General features: G+C 39.0%; 1 protein-coding gene across 1 annotated transcript; it reads left to right on the forward strand.

The window, feature by feature from the left end:
- Positions 1-2,195: 2,195 nt before the first annotated feature.
- On the forward strand, positions 2,196-21,531 carry LOC124136015. The gene is made up of 7 exons (XM_046501754.2): positions 2,196-2,476; positions 4,364-4,473; positions 4,830-5,121; positions 6,868-8,499; positions 13,600-13,679; positions 15,994-16,285; positions 17,992-21,531. Exons 3-7 carry the CDS (start codon positions 4,830-4,832, stop codon positions 19,623-19,625), a joined length of 3,930 nt encoding a protein of 1,309 aa, XP_046357710.2. The 5' UTR covers positions 2,196-2,476; positions 4,364-4,473; the 3' UTR covers positions 19,626-21,531.
- The last annotated feature ends 615 nt before the right edge of the window (positions 21,532-22,146 follow it).

Below are 22,146 nucleotides of genomic sequence, written 5' to 3' on the forward strand. Positions count from 1 at the left end.
CTGCACACAGGCCATGAGTAAAGAACTGTGCATGGACCCATAAACCACAGAGTTGAACTGGACACACTGACTATAATACGTTCTTGAGACTAACATTTGAGTCTTTTGCGAGAAAGGTTGTACGATTCCGATTGTATAATGCGCATGTGTTTATGATCCTGCCCCACGGGTGGCACCCCTCACAAACACATGCAAAGACAAGTAATGTGTTCACCATGTTCCCATGTCTCCAAAGGTCAATTAATAATCTGTGATAGCTACATCGAACTTGTACAAAAGCTGGCCCAGGTTTTGTCAAATATTTCTTCAAAAGGGGAATGTCTGTTGTTCTGAGATTTAGAAAGTTCATAGGAAAATCGTTTTTCGTACCTATCGTACATTGTAAGTATCGTTATCATACGCATTTGTCTTATTGATAGCAAAAGAGAATATACACGATTATTCCATGCATATATAACCATATCCACGCTCATTTAACAGACAAAATTAGATAGACGCGTTGAGGTTATCACACCAGTGTTTTGGGACGATAATGTGTGTTAGGAATAACCATTGTCTCTAGCGAGTCTTGGCTTTTTAATGTGTTTAATATACATTGTTGGTTCGCATCTCCTGGCGTCTAGTATAAACTGAAATCTGGTGTTTAGTGAAGTCTTGTATCTACAGGTGTTTAATATACATTCTACCATGCATTTGAAAACTTCTCGATTCTTATTGGTCGATGTTTGTGGCTAGCATACTATGTTGTTTATTATCTACCGGCATGTCATTGTCGATGTAAAGATGTTTACTCATACCCGTATGACCAGCTTATGTTCAGTGTACAATAAAAGATTAACCAAACAGGTATGCGGTATCTGACATCCTCACCTCTCGTAACCTGTCATTTTTCAGCATGACAGACATTGCTTGAGTCTGTACTGATTTAATGAGCAAACAAAACATAACGTACTGCCCTGGCTGTTGACACAAATTTTGTAAAAGGCGGAATATTAGAATATGAATATTATAATTCGAGTGAGTGATTGAGTTGGGTTTAACACCGCTTTTAACAGTATTCCAGTTATATCACGGCGTGTCAGCTTAATGTGGGAGGAAAGCCCGAAGTGATGCAGGTCTTAGACGTTAAACAATTCGGTGAAACCAACGAACACGGGTATGGTGCTGACAAACTTAGAAACATAATCGGGAGAACAGAGATTCGAACCCACAATCATAGGTGTCTGGCGTGCCCAAAGGACGCATCTCTGTACAGCGCTTTCCTCCCACATTAAGCTGACACGCCGCGATATAACTGGAATACTGTTAAAAGCGGCGTTAAACCCAACTCACTCACTCACTCACTGTACAGCGATTCGCGGCGCCTTAGACGACTGGGCTTTCCGTGCTCCCTACAACTTTGAGACAAATTGTAGAAGATGCTCAAATGGATCCTTGATTGTGGTGCAGTTTGTCTGCACTAGTTGCTATATAGTTAATAATAATGCATCATCGAAAATGATAAATACAAAATTCTTTAGAATAGGCCCGCATACAGCCTCAGACCTATCCAGGCCAACAAACCTGTCCCTTTTGACAATGTGATTGACTAGATTCAGGAAAAACATGTCACCTCGTTCTACAAAAAACATTTATCACACTTCCACCCCAGGTACCAAGTTGTCCGACTCCCCGTTGTTCTCGGTGCCTTAGTTTTGGTACCTACCGATCTGTTGATTGACATCAGAGATTACTCGGGTTTGCTGCCAGGAATACAGCCTTTCTGACAATCTGGGTAATGCAGAAGGCTGCAATGTTGGGGAGTCTTCACATACTCCGAGAAGTTATTGGTGGGTTAGACTGGACAGCGCTTCCAGGGAGAAGTCCAATTCGCTGTCTGGGCTGCGTGTAGAGGGGACAAGGGCTCTGAGCTGAAAATGAGCCTGACAAGCCTGACTATGCCAGGATCACTCAAACACCCTTTTTGCTGCATTTTTTATTTCAGTCTGCTTAATAAGATGGGAAAATTATGTTTCATTAGATTGAAACAGTTTTATGTTTTATGAAATTATTACAAAAATTATAATTATTTTATTTTGTTTCATTCGGCAATTGGTTTTCTCAGAACTGTGCTATCATATCTCTGGTCATGTACGAATTACTATATATTTTTATTTATATTGCAGTGGGAATTAGTATTTCAGATAAATGCCGAAATGAGAAAGCATGTGCTGTAATCAGGATCGTTGCATTGATTGTACATGTTTCAGGGGCGTTTCTATTATTAATATTTAACATCCAAACCAACATGTTATCATGGTAGGCAGTGTGCAGACAGATATCTCTGGCCACCACAATAGAGTCGTAAATAGTTGCTTTGAAACATGTATATACCTGCCGTCAACGGATCACCTGAGCTAGGTTATGTCACGTGACACGAGCCAGCAACCAGGAAGTGAGACGCCTTCAGAGAGCAGACGCGCCCATTGTAATATCGGTACGTCACCTAGTTATATAACATTTCACACACATAAATATAGATGTTTCTTAAGCCAACAGTACATTGCTGCGTTACCTATGTTATAATGTATACCTGCAAGGACCACTGTTTCACTTGAACACAGAAAGCTTGATATCGATGTATCCTATCATTCGTGACCAACTCGTGTTATTCCAGGACAAGCCGCAGGTTACGGAAAGGGGCGAGTGGTGACGAATGATCGAAGTATACTACAGGAGTCAACTATGATTACATCCATATATTTCTGTATCATGTCAGTTAGCAGCTGAATCTGCATCGTTGATTAGGGATCAAATCCTAGAATATTACTGTTATCGACATTTACAAATACCAGCTAGGTAGACAAGGTTTTGACTACATTTACATGAGGTCATAGTGACCTGTTTTAACGAAAGTAGAAAAGAGGTCGACAGTAAACTTCTGCTGGTGTCCCCGACCTAGATACCCACCTCAACCTCCACCCCTCCCCCATTGCACACATCATCATACACGTGTCATTTAAGTTGCTAATGTAAGAGAAGTTTCATGAATGTAATGAAACATGGCATGGACGATAGGTGAGCTTCTCGGGTCGAGCGAGCCGTTGTAGTGATGCGGAAAATTTGATCAGAGTTATGTCCCTTTGAACAACATCAACACATGTATATATGGTATATACTTGTGTGTGTGTATGTAGGAGTGGGGTGGATCTTTAGCAAGTGAGTGAGTGAGGACACATAGTTTTACATACACATACATACATACATACATACATACATACATACATACATACATACATACATACATACAGTTGATATCTTACACAAATACCAAAATATTCAGATCCATGTAACTCACATTTTGTTGTGAAACCTACATTTTTTACTTAATATAACCTGTGATGTTATTGTCAATGTCACAATATAAATAAGCCACATTCAGCAATGTGCAACCCTGGCGATCTGTAAATAGTCATGACTCGGCCCGGAATGAGCAATAATTCCGACACAAAGGGTGACACAAAGCTGACCAGGTCAAAGGGTGTGTGTTCACACCATCCAATCCTCGATTTAGTTGCTTCTTACGAAGCACAGAATACTAGTGCTTAAATGTGTTGTGGAACCTCCATCGATAGAACAAAAATAGCAGATATATTAAATGTTTATGGAAGTTCATATGAAAGTATATAATACTAAATACGATAGTGTAATAAACAGCCACAGTGCTATAACGAAGACGTTAACTTATCCTCAACAGATGGGTCTGTAACAAAGAGTGTAATATTGATATTAATATTGATATTTCACTATGTGTTGATGTCACGGATATGAGATGGTTGTGGATCACTGGCTTGGTTAAATACATGCGACGAAATATTTCCATTATCAAAGAAATAAGTCCACTGTACAATCATGACTACATCATGAGCATGTGTTTATAAATCACCATCACATAGTGATGACACCAGGTGTTCGCGAAAAGGTGTGCGTATCCTGCCCTCCTAGTGGCACCATCACAAACACATGCACAGGCAAGGTACTCTAAATGTTCAACATAAACGATGTTGGCAGCGTCACTGACGCCTTGGTTGTTGTAACTTTTATCAAACAACTTTTGAGGAAGATTAGTACGAAGCTCTTTGAAATATTCTTTGAAAGAGCATGCTCAATCTGAAAAGTTGTGAAATCAAATGTAGACACCGAAGGCTGGATCCCCTGGACTGTTGCCCGACATAAAGGGAAGGATGACTACTGGAGAGTCATCCCTCTTGTCATACAGTCTTGTGGAGATTTTGTGTCACTGAGAACAACTACAATATTATCATATAAGTAGTAAATACATGTATTCTTGGCATTTCTTAAATCAAACAGTTTTACTTTACAGAGGACGGTGCGCATATAAAAAACGCCAATTTTTGACAACTTGATGTGACAAAGTTGCGTGGTGACAGGCAGCAAGGAAGTCAAGGTATTGAAGAACGTGTGGTGTTCGAGGTAGGTGCGATTGGTGTCTCAAACTTGATTTACTTTTCACTTCAAGACGCTGAAACATCACCGTGTTTGTTGAAATTGGCCCATAACGGAAACGACAGTTGATCATGTTTTCAAAACATGGTATTCATTCCTCATATTCACTCAGGGTAGAGTATGACAACAAGAGTTACCCCCCTTTACACACAGCCGCACCACAGATATACAATGCAGTGGGGCGTCTTCTTTTCTCTCCCGTCTCACTGCCTTGTAAAGATGTTACTTATTGGGCATCGGGGTTGATGCAGTCATCTAATGTTTTATGATTATGTCTACAACACATGCATCTATACTTCATTTACCTGTTCGATTTGCTTCAGATGGCGACCGCTAAGAAGCTGACCGAAAACCACCTCACCTGCGTCATCTGTACAGAGGTGTTCACAGACCCAGCCACACTTCACTGTCATCATACATTCTGCAAGTCCTGTCTGCTAAAATACACCAACACACAGCCGGAAGCACTACAAGCCAAGTCCATCCGATGTCCCTCCTGTAGACAACTGACGACGGTGACCAACCCTGACAGTCCAGTAGAGGAGTGGGTCAGTCAGCTGAAACCAAGCCACGTCATACAGGGGCTGATGGACGACTTTGGACCCGGCACAAGGAGTAATCAGCTTATTATTGTACTGCCTGACTAATAAACCTTGGTTTGAGATATATAAACACAACCATACGCGAACTAAACAAGCATTCGCTCATAGAATGGCTTATTATGTCTTCATGTTAATAGATGCAGGATAAGTATTCATTTCCCACAAAGACAAACACATTACAGCCTGACCCACCAATGAAATCTAATGTAACTCAAATATATAGTGTCATTACTTAATAGAATTACATAATTTATTTTTACCAACCCCTTCCAACTCGTCATTCCTTTTAGATGTTGTTTACAAGCTAGTAAATAATTGTTTTGATATTTATCTGTGGACTTGATCTCAGTTGCATCTTACTGCCAAGGCTGTGCCACGATTTGAACACCTGGCCCTCCATTGTGACAAATCATGGATAACGATTTATAAACAACTTATGGTTAAAATTTATGTCATTATGGAATCCCAACTGAAATGATGCTTTTTCATCTGTAGTGTGTAATGTACGTCTGTATTTTGTTCAAGGCAGCAAATAATACTCTTCTGGTTACGATTTACAGCAGTAGCTCAGGAAAATACATACAACTTGTTAACACGCTCCTTCCAAATGGTCATTCCTTTCAGATGTTGTTTACAAGCTAGAAAATAGTTGTTAAAATATTAACTTTATCTGTGGAGTTGATCTTAGTTGCACATACACCAGAAGCAAAATTAGTTTTTTCAATAATTTTCTTGGACAATTTATTTTTTCAATACGATCTCAGGTGTTGAGCCTTATAATTATATTAAGGTGTTGTTTGCAGAAAACAAGGACATTCGTGGTCTAATGATATAGTGTCTGCCCGGAGAGCGGTAGATCGGTGTTCTGTTGAATCCTACAAGGCACATTGTCGCATTGTCGCCCTTACAAAAACAAGCAAAAAGTGTCAAAATTATATAAAGCGCGACAATGCGACAAGAAGACATTTTTGCCATTTGTCGAATTGTTGTGCCTTCAATCATATTTTTTATTTAACCTAACGACGACAACGTGAGATTTTTCTAGGTCAAAATATGTCGCGTTGTCGCCCCATCAATAATGTGTATATAAGACGTTAATGTACGCGACAGCGTGACAATGCGACACACGACATATTGATAATGTCTCATTGTCGCCCTTTTCGAATAATGGTGCGCATATGTTGTAATCGAATTGATCTCCATATGCACCAAACTGGTTATACTCTTTTTTTAAACTCCATGTATAGGTTGTTTTTCTCAAATTAAAACAAATCCTTATAAATTAGTTCATATCGTTATTGTCCGTGTCGGTTTTCATAAACCAAACGTGTTTTCACAGCAAGAAACAAACACCTTGTATTTCTATTTAATTAAATCCGGTCTCTGACATCTTTTCAAATAGATGACGGTTGGCACTGTTGTTTTAGACGGCGCACTTCGCTGTGCAGAGTTGAACACTTGACCGCCAGAGTGACAAAGCACATCTGTTGAGCGTTCTGTCATTGAGGACTCCCAGCATAAATGGCGATATAACACCTCTTCTGCTTATCATTTACAGAAGCTCATTTTTGACCAGGGATTCCTACATTGTGTTCAACAGCAATATTGTTTCTTTCCAACCTGTAATAAATAATATATTCACCTACAAAATGGATGTGTACATTTATGACAAAACTAACGTGTTAATTATATTGTTAGATAGTGTCCGATTCTTATCATGTTTAATGACATTTGAAATTAAGCCCATTTGCCTTTTCAGCTGTGGAGGAACACTTGTGCAGTGTTTGTACAAAACAAGGAAAGACAACTCCTGCCACTTCTTGGTGCTCTGTCTGCGATGTTGTGTTCTGTGAAGGATGTCTCCAGATGCACAACATGATGCCAGGGTTGTGTGACCATGAAGTAGCTCACTTGTCTGATCACATCAAAACAAAAGTCAAGCGTCGCTTCATGTGTAAAGTCCACAGAGACGAAAAGGTGAAGTTGTTCTGTAAGGACTGCAAGAAGGCAATATGCACGATATGCTGCAGCATAAAACACAGGACATGTAAGGATGTTGACACAATAGAGAGTATGACTCCTCTTGTGAAGGAACAACTTACAAACAAAATAGAGCATCTCAGAATCAACATGGCGGCTACTAATAATAACATAACCTGGAGAAAATCTACAATTCAAGATGTGAAGAGTAATTCACAAACCCTCAGAGATAAAGTCATAAAGACACGGGAAACAGTGATGCGTACTATTTTAAGAAAAGAGAAGCAACTCCTTGGTGACATTGACAAGGCTACTGATGAACAATTACATGAGTTACACGCAGGTATAAAATCCAAGGAGATCGAGCTACAGATGTACCAGCAGCAGTATGAGTTCACAGCCAATGCTGTGACGTCCAACTGTGAGATGGACATGTATGCCGTCTATGAGTCGGTGGGTGAGACGTCTACAGACAACAGAGACACGGACAACAGACCAGCAGCAGGAAGCGTTGTATTCACACACGACCTGGACAAGCTGAGTAAAGCAGTTGATGAGCTACAACTGGGGGAGGTTCAAGTCGTCCATGGAGTGAGTGACCCTGGGCCTTCTCCTGTTCTACATCACACCATTGACTACAAGGAAGCTGGGGACGGGAGGGATCCTTGCTTGTTTGACGTCACAGTGTTGACTGTTGATGGCATCAAAGTGGTGGTAGTTGCAGATTACAATAACAAGAGACTCCTAACATACTACACATCAAACTTCAAATCCTTTGATAATCAGCTTCTGCTTTCTTGTTGTCCTTATCAAATAGCCAAGTTAAGTGAGAGTCAGATAGCGGTCTGTGTTCCAGGCAGTAAGGAAATAGTTACAGTGAATGTTACCCCAGGTCCTGTATTACTGTCAACTATCAAAACAAGCGAGCAGTACTGGGCTCTAGCCTGTCTGAGTCCTTCACAGCTGGCGGCAGGTGGATATGGACAGTCTCACTCTGTGGACATACTGGACATGACAGGGAGGATACTGAGGTCTATCAACACGGGGCTGATAGATGATCCAGCCTTCATCCATGTCACCAGAAACAACAACTTGATAGTCAGTGAAAGAGAAGTAAAATCCCTTGTGTGTGTGACCAGTGAAGGGGACGCTGTTTTCACCTACACTCCCACAGTAGACAGGGCTCTGTCATTTCCTCAGGGTGTCACAACAACCAGCACGGGAGATATCCTGCTTGTAGACACAGACTCCCACAAGGTGATTCAGCTGACAGAGTCGGGGCAGTTTGTCAGAGATGTCCTCACAAAACTGGATGGCCTGATACACCCTAGTGGTGTCTGTCTTGATGGTGACGGCCTGCTGTATGTTACATCTGACAGATATGTAAAAGTATTCAAATTCTACTGGCGCTGAATTTTAAAATAGAGATAATTTTCATCTCAATGCACAGTTGAAGATATTCAAAATTGACAGCTGCTTAAAGTCCAGATCGGCTCTTGTTAATTCCCTGCAAACGTAATTCCCCATGTCAGTGATTAAACATAGGGCGATCTTTCACGTATGGAAATCTGACCTGATTTGTGATGTCCGTTTGTATGAAACGCACAGTGACAGGGTTCGTCCCGATTATGTTTCTAGGTTTTCCACACCATACCCGTGCTCCTGGGTTTCACCAATAACGGGTAAAAGTCTGAGACCTGCATCACTTCGGGCTTTCCTTCCATATTAAGCTGCCACGCCGTCATATAACTTGAATACTGTTTAAAGCGGCGCTATTTGACCTCGCGTATTGTGACGTGGATGACGTCACGAGAATCAAATGTTGTGGCAGTATAACGGATACACCTGCTTTCAGTTCCTAAATAACAATATTCTCTTTGAACTAACTAGAAGGTATATCTTGTGCATCACGATTGGAAAATTTCTACGGCGACCGACGAGTGAATGAGACCGCTTATCACTTGACTTACACTGTTAGAATATTTGGCGCGGTTTTCTAATTTTGGTATGTTGACTTACGCGCATATCTTTTGAAGGCTTGATATTCCAAGAAATTAATGTGCATGTAGTTGAGTAAGGGAGTTGAATTTTCACAGTGAGAAAGCCGTCAAAATGGATCCAATATTAAAGAACCTAGCTGTTTAATATTGTAGTTTCATCTATCCGAATATTGACTGGCTCAATTTATAACATCAACAGTAATGGTAATAGATCTCCACGCAATATATAGATAATCGATTTCTGAAGGACAAAATGTTTTCAGTGTAATTGTGATTTCGTCTTGATGTTTTAGATAGTTTTATTTATGTTTTATTTCACTCTGCATTGTCTAAATTACCAAATACTTCGATCAATGACATAGCAGTAATTACTTTGTTTTGTTTCCTTAGTAAGAAATTTATTATTTTTTAAATATTTGTCTAAGAGCACAATGAATGCATTCTTGTTCTTTCTTACAATTTTAAATTGTATATCGTCACTCCAAGCTGTAGTTTAGGTAGGCCAAAAGACAAAAAGAGAAAAACATAATAACTGAAAACCGTTTATATTAAAGAATTTGCTGGTTATATTTTGAAAGTTCAATACCAAGAATATATTTTTCCTTTCATGACAAATAATTCCATTTTTTTCATTGACCTATGACCATTATCTATTTCAAACTGTTCCTTCAGTAGAATGGGATGAAATGGGAAAGGTACTGGAAATAATCTATCACGTACCGTATGCCCTTGAATGTGTAAATACACTTCTAAGGTCGAATTTATAAAACAATATGATAGAAAAAATTGTATTTCATGGACTGGCCATACAAGTATATTTTGCGCAAAGGTCTAAGTAATGCAGCCAAGTGCGAAATACAAGCTGAGACGAGGGTGTATGTTTTCTTGTGGTTATAGTGAAACAAATTTGTTCAGAGTTTTGAGCAAATGAACTGTATACACATTGAACACTACTTTAATCGAAGTAATTCATATATTCGTAATTTTCCCTTTCACTTAATCTGGACATTATTTATAATTATACCACAAAACAATAATATTGCCTTCTTTCACTTGAGCAAGTTATCGTTTCCTTGTATTGAATATAGACTACTCTTATGTCTATCAGCGTTATCATATGTACTTTCCAAAAAGGGTGACTATTGGTCTGGAAATCACTATTGTGATAACTATTGATATTGCAAGCAACTTCGATCTTTTCTTCCATATTAAGCTGCCACGCCGTGATATAACTGGAATACTGTTTAAAGCGGCGCTATTTGACCTGGCGTGTTGTGACGTGGATGACGCGTCACGAGAAACAGCAGATCTAATGTTGTGGCAGTACGGCGACCGACGAGTGATGAGACCGCTTATCACTTGACTTACACTGTTAAAATATTTGGCGCGGTTTTCTAATTTGGGATGTTGCTTTTCAAATCTGTTTGAAGGCTTAACTATTGGTCTGGAAATCACTAGTGCGATAACTATTGATATTGCAGCAACAATTGCGATAAATATCGATAATTTTCAGTGTATTATTTTAGATGGACTTTAGAGTTAAATTAAACCTTGGAACTGAAGTTTCCTTTGAATGTTCTAACCATAACAACAAATAAAAAATAAAGTTTGAGATATGACTGATTTGTTTTTTCTTTACCCTAATAATGTAAGAAAAAGAAAAACAAATTTGAACAGCATTGCATGTATTTTATTGATATTGTAAATACGATCGAAGCTATCTCTATTCTTAACAGAAATCAATACTATTGATCGGAAACTGATTTAACAATCGATTTATTGACCTTAAGTGCTTACCAAGAGCCATATATCAATATTTCGATTAATTGTGACACCCCTACTTTCCAATGATATGAATTATTGGACATCTAGATTTCAAACCATGACGCTTACTTGACTTCATGTGTCGTATTCGGGTGCTTCCATATTACGATTGATGTAGAAAAGTAGGAAACTTACAACACCAGCACTTTTATCCATTGCTAGGCAGTGACTAGATCTTTTGGATTTGTTGACTTCAGATGGTGATGGAAAGACAATCAACTCGAGTTGCATGTTATACAATTTGGTTACACTTTGTGAAGAAATAAGAACGTTGTAATACTTTTGATACAATGTATACGTCTTTGAAACCGTGACGTTATCACAGTGCGGCATTGAGCGGTATGCAAAGCCGGCGGACAGCAAGGCCGTCGGGTTAATAAACCCAATTCACTCACTCACAAAACTAAATAAGAGATCACGTGATGAAAGACTTACAACATATCTGACGTGCGTTGAGAAACCTGTTCACGTATTCAGGTATGGTGCAAGCCTTTAGATTATCAGTTAAACAACAGAGTTCGTCAAGGCTTCAACGTGTGCTGAACACATATATAACACAACGAGCGTGCAGCTATTTATGGAGGCTATAACAGTGTGTGGATGCTTTGAGAATTGGTTTAGATGTGTCTTCATTGGTATCAGTTGTTTGTACTGATGTATAGTATTTCTTTAAACTGTAGCATTGATTGAAGTCACCCTAAATATCACTTTAACATTACACAACTATATCCGGACAATACACTCGCTACCTCTCATATCCAAGATACAAATGAGGATATAATAATTTTTTTGACTTTTAAAAACTGCTTTAGTTCTACACCTGTCCTCGATGGCATCAGTTGTGTCTACTGTCAATTCTGGTATTTCTACAAGCTGTCACTGCAGTTTAATTCAGGGTATATGCGATAAATAATTTTCCTCAGGTTTTACCGACAACTAATATAAAGGCGGCGCAACTCCCTCACTAGTCCGGACGAAATGCTCCTGTAACCATTGGTCAAAAGCCCATCAATTCGCGGGTATGGTGAAAAATAATATTGTGATGAAAAGAATGTGGATATTACTGAGAAAAAACCTGGGTTCTCAATACCCTCATAATGCATAGTTGGAAGTTTCCGTGTCTCGGTATATTTTGTTTGAGCAATTATTTGTTTAATAACTCAACATATTACATAAGTAATCCAGCTAAATCAAGGATAAAATTTAATATGCGTGGTTCTTGGTCGAAATGTTTAGGGTCGTGATGGTTCCTGAACAGTTGTTTAACTCGTCGCAATCCTCGGTGAAGTGTCGTGTGCGTCCCTCACTTTACCTGATGTTCTCGTATTCGAAGATTTACAAACTGATCTTTTCCACTCTATATGTAGCGAAATGATTGTCCTTTATATCAAAGCGTCTTGAGAACGTAACAAGTCTGTGTGTGGTTCCTGAATAGTCAGTCTGATCCGTTACAGCCTTGCGTACTGCCTTTCTTTAGTAACTAAACGGTTTGTCGGACTTCCAGTGTTGATGCGGGTATAGTGCGAAAGGTTCTACTGTGTATCGTCGGATGTAGGGTCGCATGTCAGATAGCGGCCAACGTGCTGGTACCCGAGTGCAGGATTGCTTTCTGCAGTTCTGAGGTTCTGCTGTTGAAGTGGATGGGCTCATTATCTGTCGGGTATCGGTCAAAATAGGGAATTGCAACAAGTAAATGTATAATGCACATAAATTTTAATTCCTTCAATGGTGATGATATTGTTTTAAATATAAGGATGATGGCTCATCAGTTTTTAAAATGTTGCATATTGAAGAAGATATTTGAGTTTCAAAGCATATTATTTAATATCATAAACAGTCAAAGGTTTGGATTATAACAAAGTACTCACCGTTCTACAAGGATATTCATTATACCAAAATATTGCTTGAAAATCATTGGAAGTTATATTGTACTGACCCAGGAAGACTTGTCTCTCAGTATCCCCACCAATGGTGCCTTAGTTTTGGTACCTACCGATCTGTTGATTGACATAAGAGATTACCCGGATTTGCTGCCAGGAATACAGCCTCTCTGACAATCTGGGTAATGCAGAAGGCTGCAGAGTTGGGGAGTCTTCACATACTCCGAGAAGTTAAAGGTGAGTTCGACTGGGCAGCGCTTCCTGGGAGAAGTCCAATTCGCTGTCTGGGCTGCGTGTAGAGGGTGCGAGGGCACTGAGCAGATGATGAGCCTAACAAGCCTGACTATGCCAGGATCACTCAAACACCCTTTTTGCTGCATTTTTTATTTCAATCTGCTTAATAAGGAGGGAAAATTACTTTTAATTAGATTTGAACAGTTTTATGTTTTATGAAATGATTTAAAAAAATTATTACTATTATATTTTGTTTCATTCGGCAGTTGGTTTTCTCAGAACTGTGGTATCATATCTCTCGTCATGTACGAATTACTGTTCATATTTACATTCAAATTACAGTGGGAATTAGTATTTGAGATAAATGCCGGAATCAGAAAGCATGTACTATAACCGGGATCGTTGCATTGATTGTACATGTTTCAGGGGCGTTTCTATTATTAATATTTAACATCCAAACCAACATGTTATCATGGTAGGCAATGACCAGACAGATGTCACTGGCCACCACAATAGTGTCGTAAATAGTTGCTTTGAAACATGTTTATACCTGACGTCAACGGATCACGTGAGCTAAGTTATGTCACGTGACACGAGCCAGCAAGCAGGAAGTGGGACGCCTTCAGAGAGCAGGCGCCCCCATCGTAATATCGGTATGTCACGTATTTTGAAAACATTTCACGTACAAATATAGATTTTGAGTTGGCCAACAGTGCATTGCTGCGTTATCTATGTTATAATGTAAACCTGCTATTGACCACTGTTTCACTTGAAGATAGAAAGCTTGATATCGATGTATACCACAGGAGTCAACTGTGATTGCATCCATAAATTTCTGTATCGTTGATTAAGGATCAAATTCTAGAATACTACTGTTATCGACATAAACTAATAGCAGATAGGTAGACAAGGTTTTGCCTACATTTATCTGAGGTCATAGTGACCTGTTAAAACGAAAGTAGAAATGAGGTCGTCAGTAAACTTCTGTATGTGTCCCCAACCTAGATACATCCACCCCTTCCCCACTGCGCATATTAGCATACACGTGTCATCTAAGCTGCTTATGTAAGAGAACTGTTATGAATGGACGATAGGCTATCGTCCATGCCTATCGTACATTCATGACACTCAAAGGTGAGCTTCTCGGGTCAAGCGAGGCGTTGTAGTGATGGCCAAGTTTTGATCAGAGTTATGTCCCTTTGAACAACATCCACACATGCGTATGATATATCCTTATGTGTGTATGTGTAGAGAGGAGTACGCTGGATTATTAGCAAGTGAGCGAGTAATTAAGTAAGTGAGTGAGTGAGTGAGTGAGTGAGTGAGTGAGTAAAGACACACATATTTGATATAGGAGCAAAAAAAACCATACAATTACTTACCTTGCAGAGTTAGCTGTGGAATGGACCAGTGTTTATGACACATGTCAAGGAGTTAAATGAAGACAATTCGATGTTCATGTTTTCACGTGGATTTTAGAAAATAAATACATTCCATACAAAATAATCCAAACACTGCCAGAGTGGCCAGTGACGCTGAAAGACAAAGAGTTAATATCTTACACAAATACCAATATATTCAGATCCATGCAACTCACATTTTGTTGTGATACGTACATTCTCTACTTAATATAACCTGTGATGTGTTTGTCAATGTCAGAATATAAATAAGCCACATTCAGCAATGCTCAAGCCTGGCGATCTGTAAATAGTCATGTCTCGGCCTAGAATGAGCAATAATTCCGACACAAATGGTGATACAAAGACAGAACAAAAATGAAAGATATATTTAATGAATATGGAAGTTCATATGAAAGAATATAATATTAAAAACGATAGTGTAATAAACAGCCACAGTGCGATAACGAAGACATTAACTTAACAAATGGTTCTGTAACAAAGAGTGTAATATTGATATTAATATTGATATTTCACAATGTGTTGATGTCACAGATATGAGATGGTTGTGGATCACTGGCTTGGTTAAATACATCCGACCAAATATTTCCATTATCAAAGAAATAAGTCCACTGTACAATCATGACTACATCATGAACATGCGTTTATAAATCACTGTCAAATAGTGATGACACCACGTGTTCGCTAAAATGTATGCGCATCCTAGTCCACCGGTGGCACCCATCACAAACACATGCACAGGCAATGTCCTCCAAATGTTTTAACATAAACGATGTTGAAAGCTTTACTGACGCCTTGGTTGTTGTAACTTGTATCAAACAACTTTTGAGGAAGATTAGTACGAAGCTCTTTGAAATATTCTTTGAAAGAGCATGTTCGATCTGAAAAAGTTGTGAAATCAAATGTAGACACCGAAGGCTGGATCCGGTTGACTGTTGCACAACATAAAGGGAAGGATGACTACTGGAGAGTCATCCCTCTTGTCATACAGTCTTGTGGAGATTTTGTGTCACTGGGAACAACTACAATATTATCATATAAGTAGTTAATACATGTATTCTTGGCATTTCTTAAATCAAACAGTTTTACTTTACAGAGGACGGTGCGCATATAATTAACGCCAATTTTTGACAACTTGATGTGACAAAGTTGCGGAGTGACAGGCAACAAGGAAGTCAAGGTATTGAAGAACGTGTGGTGTTCGAGGTAGGTGCGAGGGGTCTCTCAAACTTGATTTGCCTTTCACTTCAAGACGCTGAAACATCACTGTGTTTGTTGAAATTGTCCCAAAACGGAAACGACAGCTGATCATGATTTCAAAACATGGTATTCATTCCTCATATTGCTCAGGGTAGAGTATGGTAACAAGAGTTACCCCCCTTTACACACAGCAGCACCACATATATACAATGCAGTGGGGCGTCTTCTTTTCTCTCCCGTCTCACTGCCTTGTAAAGATGTTACTTACTGGATGTCGGGGTTGATGCAGTCATCTAATGTTTTATGATTATGTCAACAGCACATGCATCTATACTTCATTTAGCTTCAGATGGCGACCGCTAAGAAGCTGACAGAGAACCACCTCTCCTGTGCCATCTGTACAGAGGTGTTCACAGACCCTGCCACGCTTCACTGTCATCATACATTCTGCAAGTCCTGTCTGCTGAAATACACCTATACACAGCCGGAAGCAGTACAAGCCAAGTCCATCCGATGTCCCTCCTGTAGACAACAGACGAAAGTGACCAACCCTGACAGTCCAGTTGAGGAGTGGGTCAGTCAGCTGAAACCAAGCCACGTCATACAGGGCCTGATGGACGACTTTGGACCCGACACAAGGGGTAATCAGCTTATTATTGTACTGCCTGACTAATAAACCTTGGTTTGGGATATATAAACACAACCATACGCGAACTTAAACAAGCATTCGCTAATAAGAATGGCTTATTATGTCTTCATGTTAATAGATTTTGATGCAGGATAAGTATTCATTTCCCACAAAGACAAACACATTACAGCCTGACCCACCAATGAAATCTAATGTAACTCAAATATATAGTGCCATAACTAAATAGAATTACATAAAAGTATTTACCAACCCCTTCCAACTCGTCATTCCTTTTAGATGTTGTTTACAAGCTAGTAAATAATTGTTATGATATTTATCTGTGGACTTGATCTCAGTTGCATCTTACTGCCAAGGCTGTGCCACGAATTGAACACCTGACCCTCCATTGTGACAAATCATGGATAACGATTATAAATAACTTATGGTTAAAATTTATGTCATTATGGAATCCCAACTGAAATTATGCTATTTCATCTGTAGTGTGTAATGTACATCTGTATTTTGTTCAAGGCAGCAAATAATACTCTTCTGGTTCTGATTTACAGCAGTAGCTCAGGAAAATACATACAACTTGTTAACACGCTCCTTCCAAATGGTCATTCCTTTCAGATGTTGTTTACAAGCTAGAAAATAATTGTTAAAATATTAACTTTATCTGTGGAGTTGATCTTACTTGCACGTACACCAGAAGCAAAATTAGTTTTTTCAATAATTTTCTTGGACAATGTATTTTTTCAATACGATCCCAGGTGTTGAGCCTTATAATTATATTAAGGTGTTGGTTGCAGAAAACAAGGACATTCTTGGTCTAATGATATAGTGTCTGCCCGGAGAGCGGTAGATCGGTGTTCTGTTGAATCCTGCAAGGGACATTGTCGCATTGTCGCATTACAAAAACAAGCAAAAAGTGTCAAAATTATATAAAGCGCGACAATGCGACATTTTGCCATTTGTCGCATTGCGACAACGTGAGATTTTTCTGGGTCAAAATATGTCGTATTGTCGCCCCATGACAAATGTGTATATAAGTCGTAAATGTACGCGACAGCGTGACAATGCGACATACGACATATTGATAATGTCTCATTGTCGCCCTTTTCGAATAATGGTGCGCATATGTTGTAATCGAATTGATCTCCATATGCACCAAACTGGTTATACTCTTTTTTAAACTCCATGTATAGGTTGTTTTTCTCGAATTAAAACAAATCCTTATAAATTAGTTCATATATCGTTATTGTCCCTGTCGGTTTTCATAAACCAAACGTGTTTTCACAGCAAGAAACAAACACCTTGTATTTCTATTTAATTAAATCCGGTCTCTGACATCTTTTCAAAAAGATGACGGTTGGCACTGTTGTTTTAGACGGCACACTGCGCTGTGCAGAGTTGAACACTTGACCCGCCAGAGTGACAAAGCACATCTGTTGAGCGTTCTGTCATTGAGGACTCCCAGCATAAATGGCGTTATAACACCTCTTCTGCTTATCATTTACATAAGCTCATTTTTTACCAGGGATTCCTACATTGTGTTCAACAGCAAAATTGTTTCTTTACAACATGTGATATATAATATATTAACCTACAAAATGGATGTGTACATTCTGAAAAAAATAACGTGTTTATTATATTGTTAGATAGTGTCCGATCCTTATCATGTTTAATGACATTTGAAATAAAGCCCATTTGCCTTTTCAGCTGTGGAGGAACACTTGTGCAGTGTTTGTACAAAACAAGGAAAGACAACTCCTGCCACAATTTGGTGCTCTGTCTGCGATGTTGTGTTCTGTGAAGGATGTCTTCAGCTGCACAACATGATGCCAGGGTTGTGTGACCATGAAGTCGCTCACTTGTCTGATCACACCAAAACAAAGGTCAAGCGTCGCTTCATGTGTAAAGTCCACAGAGACGAAAAGGTGAAATTGTTCTGTAAGGACTGCAAGCAGGCAATATGCACGATATGCTGCAGTATAAAACACAGGACATGTAAGGATGTTGATACAATAGAGAGCACCATCCCTCTTGTGAAGGAACAACTGACATGCAAAATAGAGAAACTCGGAATCAACATTGCAGCTACGAATAATATCATAACCCAGAGAAAATCTACAATTCAGGATGTGAAGAATAATTCACAAACCCTCAAAGATCAAGTCATAAAGACACGGGAGACAGTGATGCGTGCTATTTTAAGAAAAGAGAAGCAACTCCTTGGAGACATCGACAAAGCTACTGATGAACAATTACATGAGTTACAAGCAGATATAAAATCCCAGAAGATCGAGCTACAGATGTACCAGCAGCAGTATGAGTTCACATCCAATGCTGTGACGTCCAACTGTGAGGTGGACATGTACGCCATTTATGAGTCGATGGGTGCAACGTCTACAGACAACAGAGACACGGGCTACAGACCAGCAGCAGGAAGGGTTGTATTCACACACGACCTGGACAAGCTGAGTAAAGCAGTTGATGAGCTACAGCTGGGGGAGGTTGAAGTCATCCATGATGTGAGTGACCCCGAGTCTTCTCCTGTTCTATATCACACCATTGATTGCAAGGAAGATGGGGACGGGGAGGATCCTTGGTTGGTTGACGTCACAGTGTTGACTGTTGGTGACATCAAAGTGACGGTAGTGGCAGATTATTATAACACCAGTCTCGAAACATATTACACATCAAACCTCCAATCCTTTCATAATCAGCTACTGCTTTCTGATAGTCCTTTTCAAATAGCCAAGTTATGTGAGAGTCAGATATTTGTCAGTGTTCCAGACAGTAAGGAAATAGTCACAGTGAATGTAACCCCAAGTCCTGTATTACTGTCAACTATCAAAACAAGCAAGGATTACTACGCTCTGGCCTTTCTGAGTCCTTCACAGCTGGCGGCAGGTACATATAGACAGTCTCACTCTGTTGACATACTGGACATGACAGGGAGGATACTGAGGTCTATCAACACGGGGGTGATAGGGAGTCCAGACTACATCCATGTCACCAGAAACAACAACTTGATAGTCAGTGAAAGAGAAGTAAAATCCCTTGTGTGTGTGACCAGTGAAGGGGACGCTGTTTTCACACACACTCCCACGGGAGACAGAGCTCTGACACACCCTCGGGGTATCACAACAACCAGCACAGGAGATATCCTGCTTGTAGACTATGACTCCGACAAGGTGATTCAGCTGACAGAGTCGGGGCAGTTTGTCAGAGATGTCCTCACACAACAGGATGGCCTGATAGACCCTTGTGGTGTCTCTCTTGATGGTGACGGCCTGCTGTATGTTACATCTGACAGATATGTAAAAGTATTCAAATTTTACCGGCGCTGAATTTTAAAATAGAGATAATTTTCATCTCCATACACAGTTGAAGATATTCAAAATTGACAACAGCTTAAAGTCCAGATCGGCTCTTGTTCATTCCCTGCAAACGTAATTCCCCATGTCAGTGATTAAACATAGGGCGATCTTTCACGTATGGACCTGATTTGTGATGTACGTTTGTATGAAACGCACAGTGACAGGGTTCGTCCCGATTATGTTTCTAGGTTTGTCAGCACCATACCCGTGCTTCTGGGTTTCACCAATAAGGGTTAAAAGTCTGAGACCTGCATCACTTCGGGCTTTCCTTCCATATTAAGCTGCCACGCCGTGATATAACTGGAATACTGTTTGAAGCGGCACTGTTTGACCTCGCGTGTTGTGACGTGGATGACGTCACGAGAAACAGCTGATCTTATGTTGTAGCAGTATAACGGATACACGTGGTTTCAGTTCCGAAATAACAATATTCTCTTTGACTGAACTAGCAGGTATATCTTGTGCATCACGATTGGAACTTTTCTATGGCGACCGACGAGTGAATGAGACCGCTTATCACTTGACTTACACTGTTAGAATATTTGGCGCGGTTTTCTAATTTTGGTGTGTTGACTTACGTGCTTTTCTGATCTGTTTGAAGGCTTGATATTCAAATTAAATAATGTGCATATAGTTGAGTAAGGGAATGGAATTTTCACAGTGAGAAAGCCGTCAAAATGGATCCAATATTAAAGAACCTAGCTTTTTAATATTGTAGCTTCATCTATTAGAATATTGAATGGTTCAGTTTATGACACCAACAGTAGTGGTAATAGATCTACACGCAATATATAGATAATCGATTTCTGAAGGACAAAATGCTTTCAGTCGTAATGTGATTTCGTTTTGATGTTTTAAATAGTTTTATTTATGTTTTTTTCACTCTGCATTATCAAAATTATCAAATACTTCGATCAGTGACATAGCAGTCAATACTTTGTTTTGTATCCTTAGTAAGAATTGTTTTTTTAAATATTTGTCTAAGAGCAAAATGAATGCATTCTTGTTCTTTCTTACAATTTTAAGTTGTATATCGTCACTCCAAGCTTTAGTTTAGGTAGGCCAAAAGAAAAAAGAGGAAACCATAATAACTGAAAACCGATTATATGAAAGATTTTGCTGGTTATATTTTGAAAGTTCAATACCAAGAATATATTTTTCCTTTCATGGCAAATAATTCCATTTCTTTCATTGACCTACGACCAATATCTATTTCAAACTTTTCCTTCAGTAGAATGGGATGAAATGGGAATTAATCTATCACGCATGCCCTTGAATGTGTAAATACACTTCTAAGGTCTAAACAATATGAAAGAAAAAATTGTATTTCATGGACTGGCCATACAAGTTTATTTTGAGCAAAGGTCTAAGTAAGGCAGCCAAGTGCGAAGTACAAGCTGAGACGAGGGTGTATGTTTTCTTGTGGTCATAGTGAAACAAATTTGTTCAGAGTTTTGAGCAAATCAACTGTATGAACATTGAACACTACTTTAATCGAAGTAATTCATATATTCGTAATTTTCTCTTTCACTTAATCTAGACATTATTTATAATTATACCGTAAAACAATAATATTGCCATCTTTCACTTGAGCAAGTTATCGTTTCCTTGTATTAAATATAGACTCTTAGTGAATGTGTATTTCGCCATGAATGTCATGTGTCTATCAGCGTTATCATGTACTTTCCAAAAAGGGTGACTATTGGTCTGGAAATCACTATTGCGATAACTATTGATATTGCAAGCAACAATTGCGATAAGTATCGAGAATTTTTCGTGTATTATTTTAGATGGACTTTAGAGTTGAATTAAACCTTGGAACTTAAGTTTCCTTTGAATGTTATAACCATAACAACAAATAAAAAGTTAAGTTTGAGATATGACTGATTTGTTTTTTCTTTACCCTAATAATGTAAGAAAAAGAAAAACAAATTTGAACAGCATTGCATGTATTTTATTGATATGGTAAATACGATCGAAACTATCTCTATTCCTAACAGAAATCAATACTATTGATCGGAAACTGATTTAACAATCGATTTATTGACCTTAAGTGCTTACCAAGAGCCATATATCAATATTTCGACTAATTGTGACACCCCTACTTTCCAATGATATGAATTATTGGACATCTAGATTTCAAACCATGACGCTTACTTGACTTGAGTTGCATGTTATACAATTTGGTTACACTTTGTGAAGAAATAAGAACGTTGTAACACTTTTGATACAATGTATACGTCTTTGAAACCGCGACGTTATCACAGTGCGGCATTGAGCGGTATGCAAAGCCGGCGGACAGCAAGGCCGTCGGGTTAATAAACCCAATTCACTCACTCACAAAACTAAATAAGAGATCACGTGATGAAAGACTTACAACATATCTGACGTGCGTTGAGAAACCTGTTCACGTATTCAGGTATGGTGCAAGCCTTTAGATTATCAGTTAAACAACAGAGCTCGTCAAGGCTTCAACGTGTGCTGAACACAT

This window comes from Haliotis rufescens, unplaced genomic scaffold, assembly GCF_023055435.1.
Source record: "Haliotis rufescens isolate VD_foot unplaced genomic scaffold, xgHalRufe1.0.p SCAF_76, whole genome shotgun sequence".
NCBI lineage: Eukaryota > Metazoa > Mollusca > Gastropoda > Lepetellida > Haliotidae > Haliotis > Haliotis rufescens.

What these genes read in the sequence shown, in the direction of transcription:
- LOC124136015 (XM_046501754.2), top strand. Translation starts at nt 4,830, where the DNA reads ATGGCGACCGCTAAGAAGCTGACCGAAAACCACCTCACCTGCGTCATC. An exon ending in CTTTGGACCCGGCACAAGGA is followed by an intron (nt 5,122 to 6,867) that starts GTAATCAGCTTA and finishes TTGCCTTTTCAG; the next exon opens with CTGTGGAGGAACACTTGTGC. An exon ending in ATTCAAATTCTACTGGCGCT is followed by an intron (nt 8,500 to 13,599) that starts GAATTTTAAAAT and finishes GGATCACGTGAG; the next exon opens with CTAAGTTATGTCACGTGACA.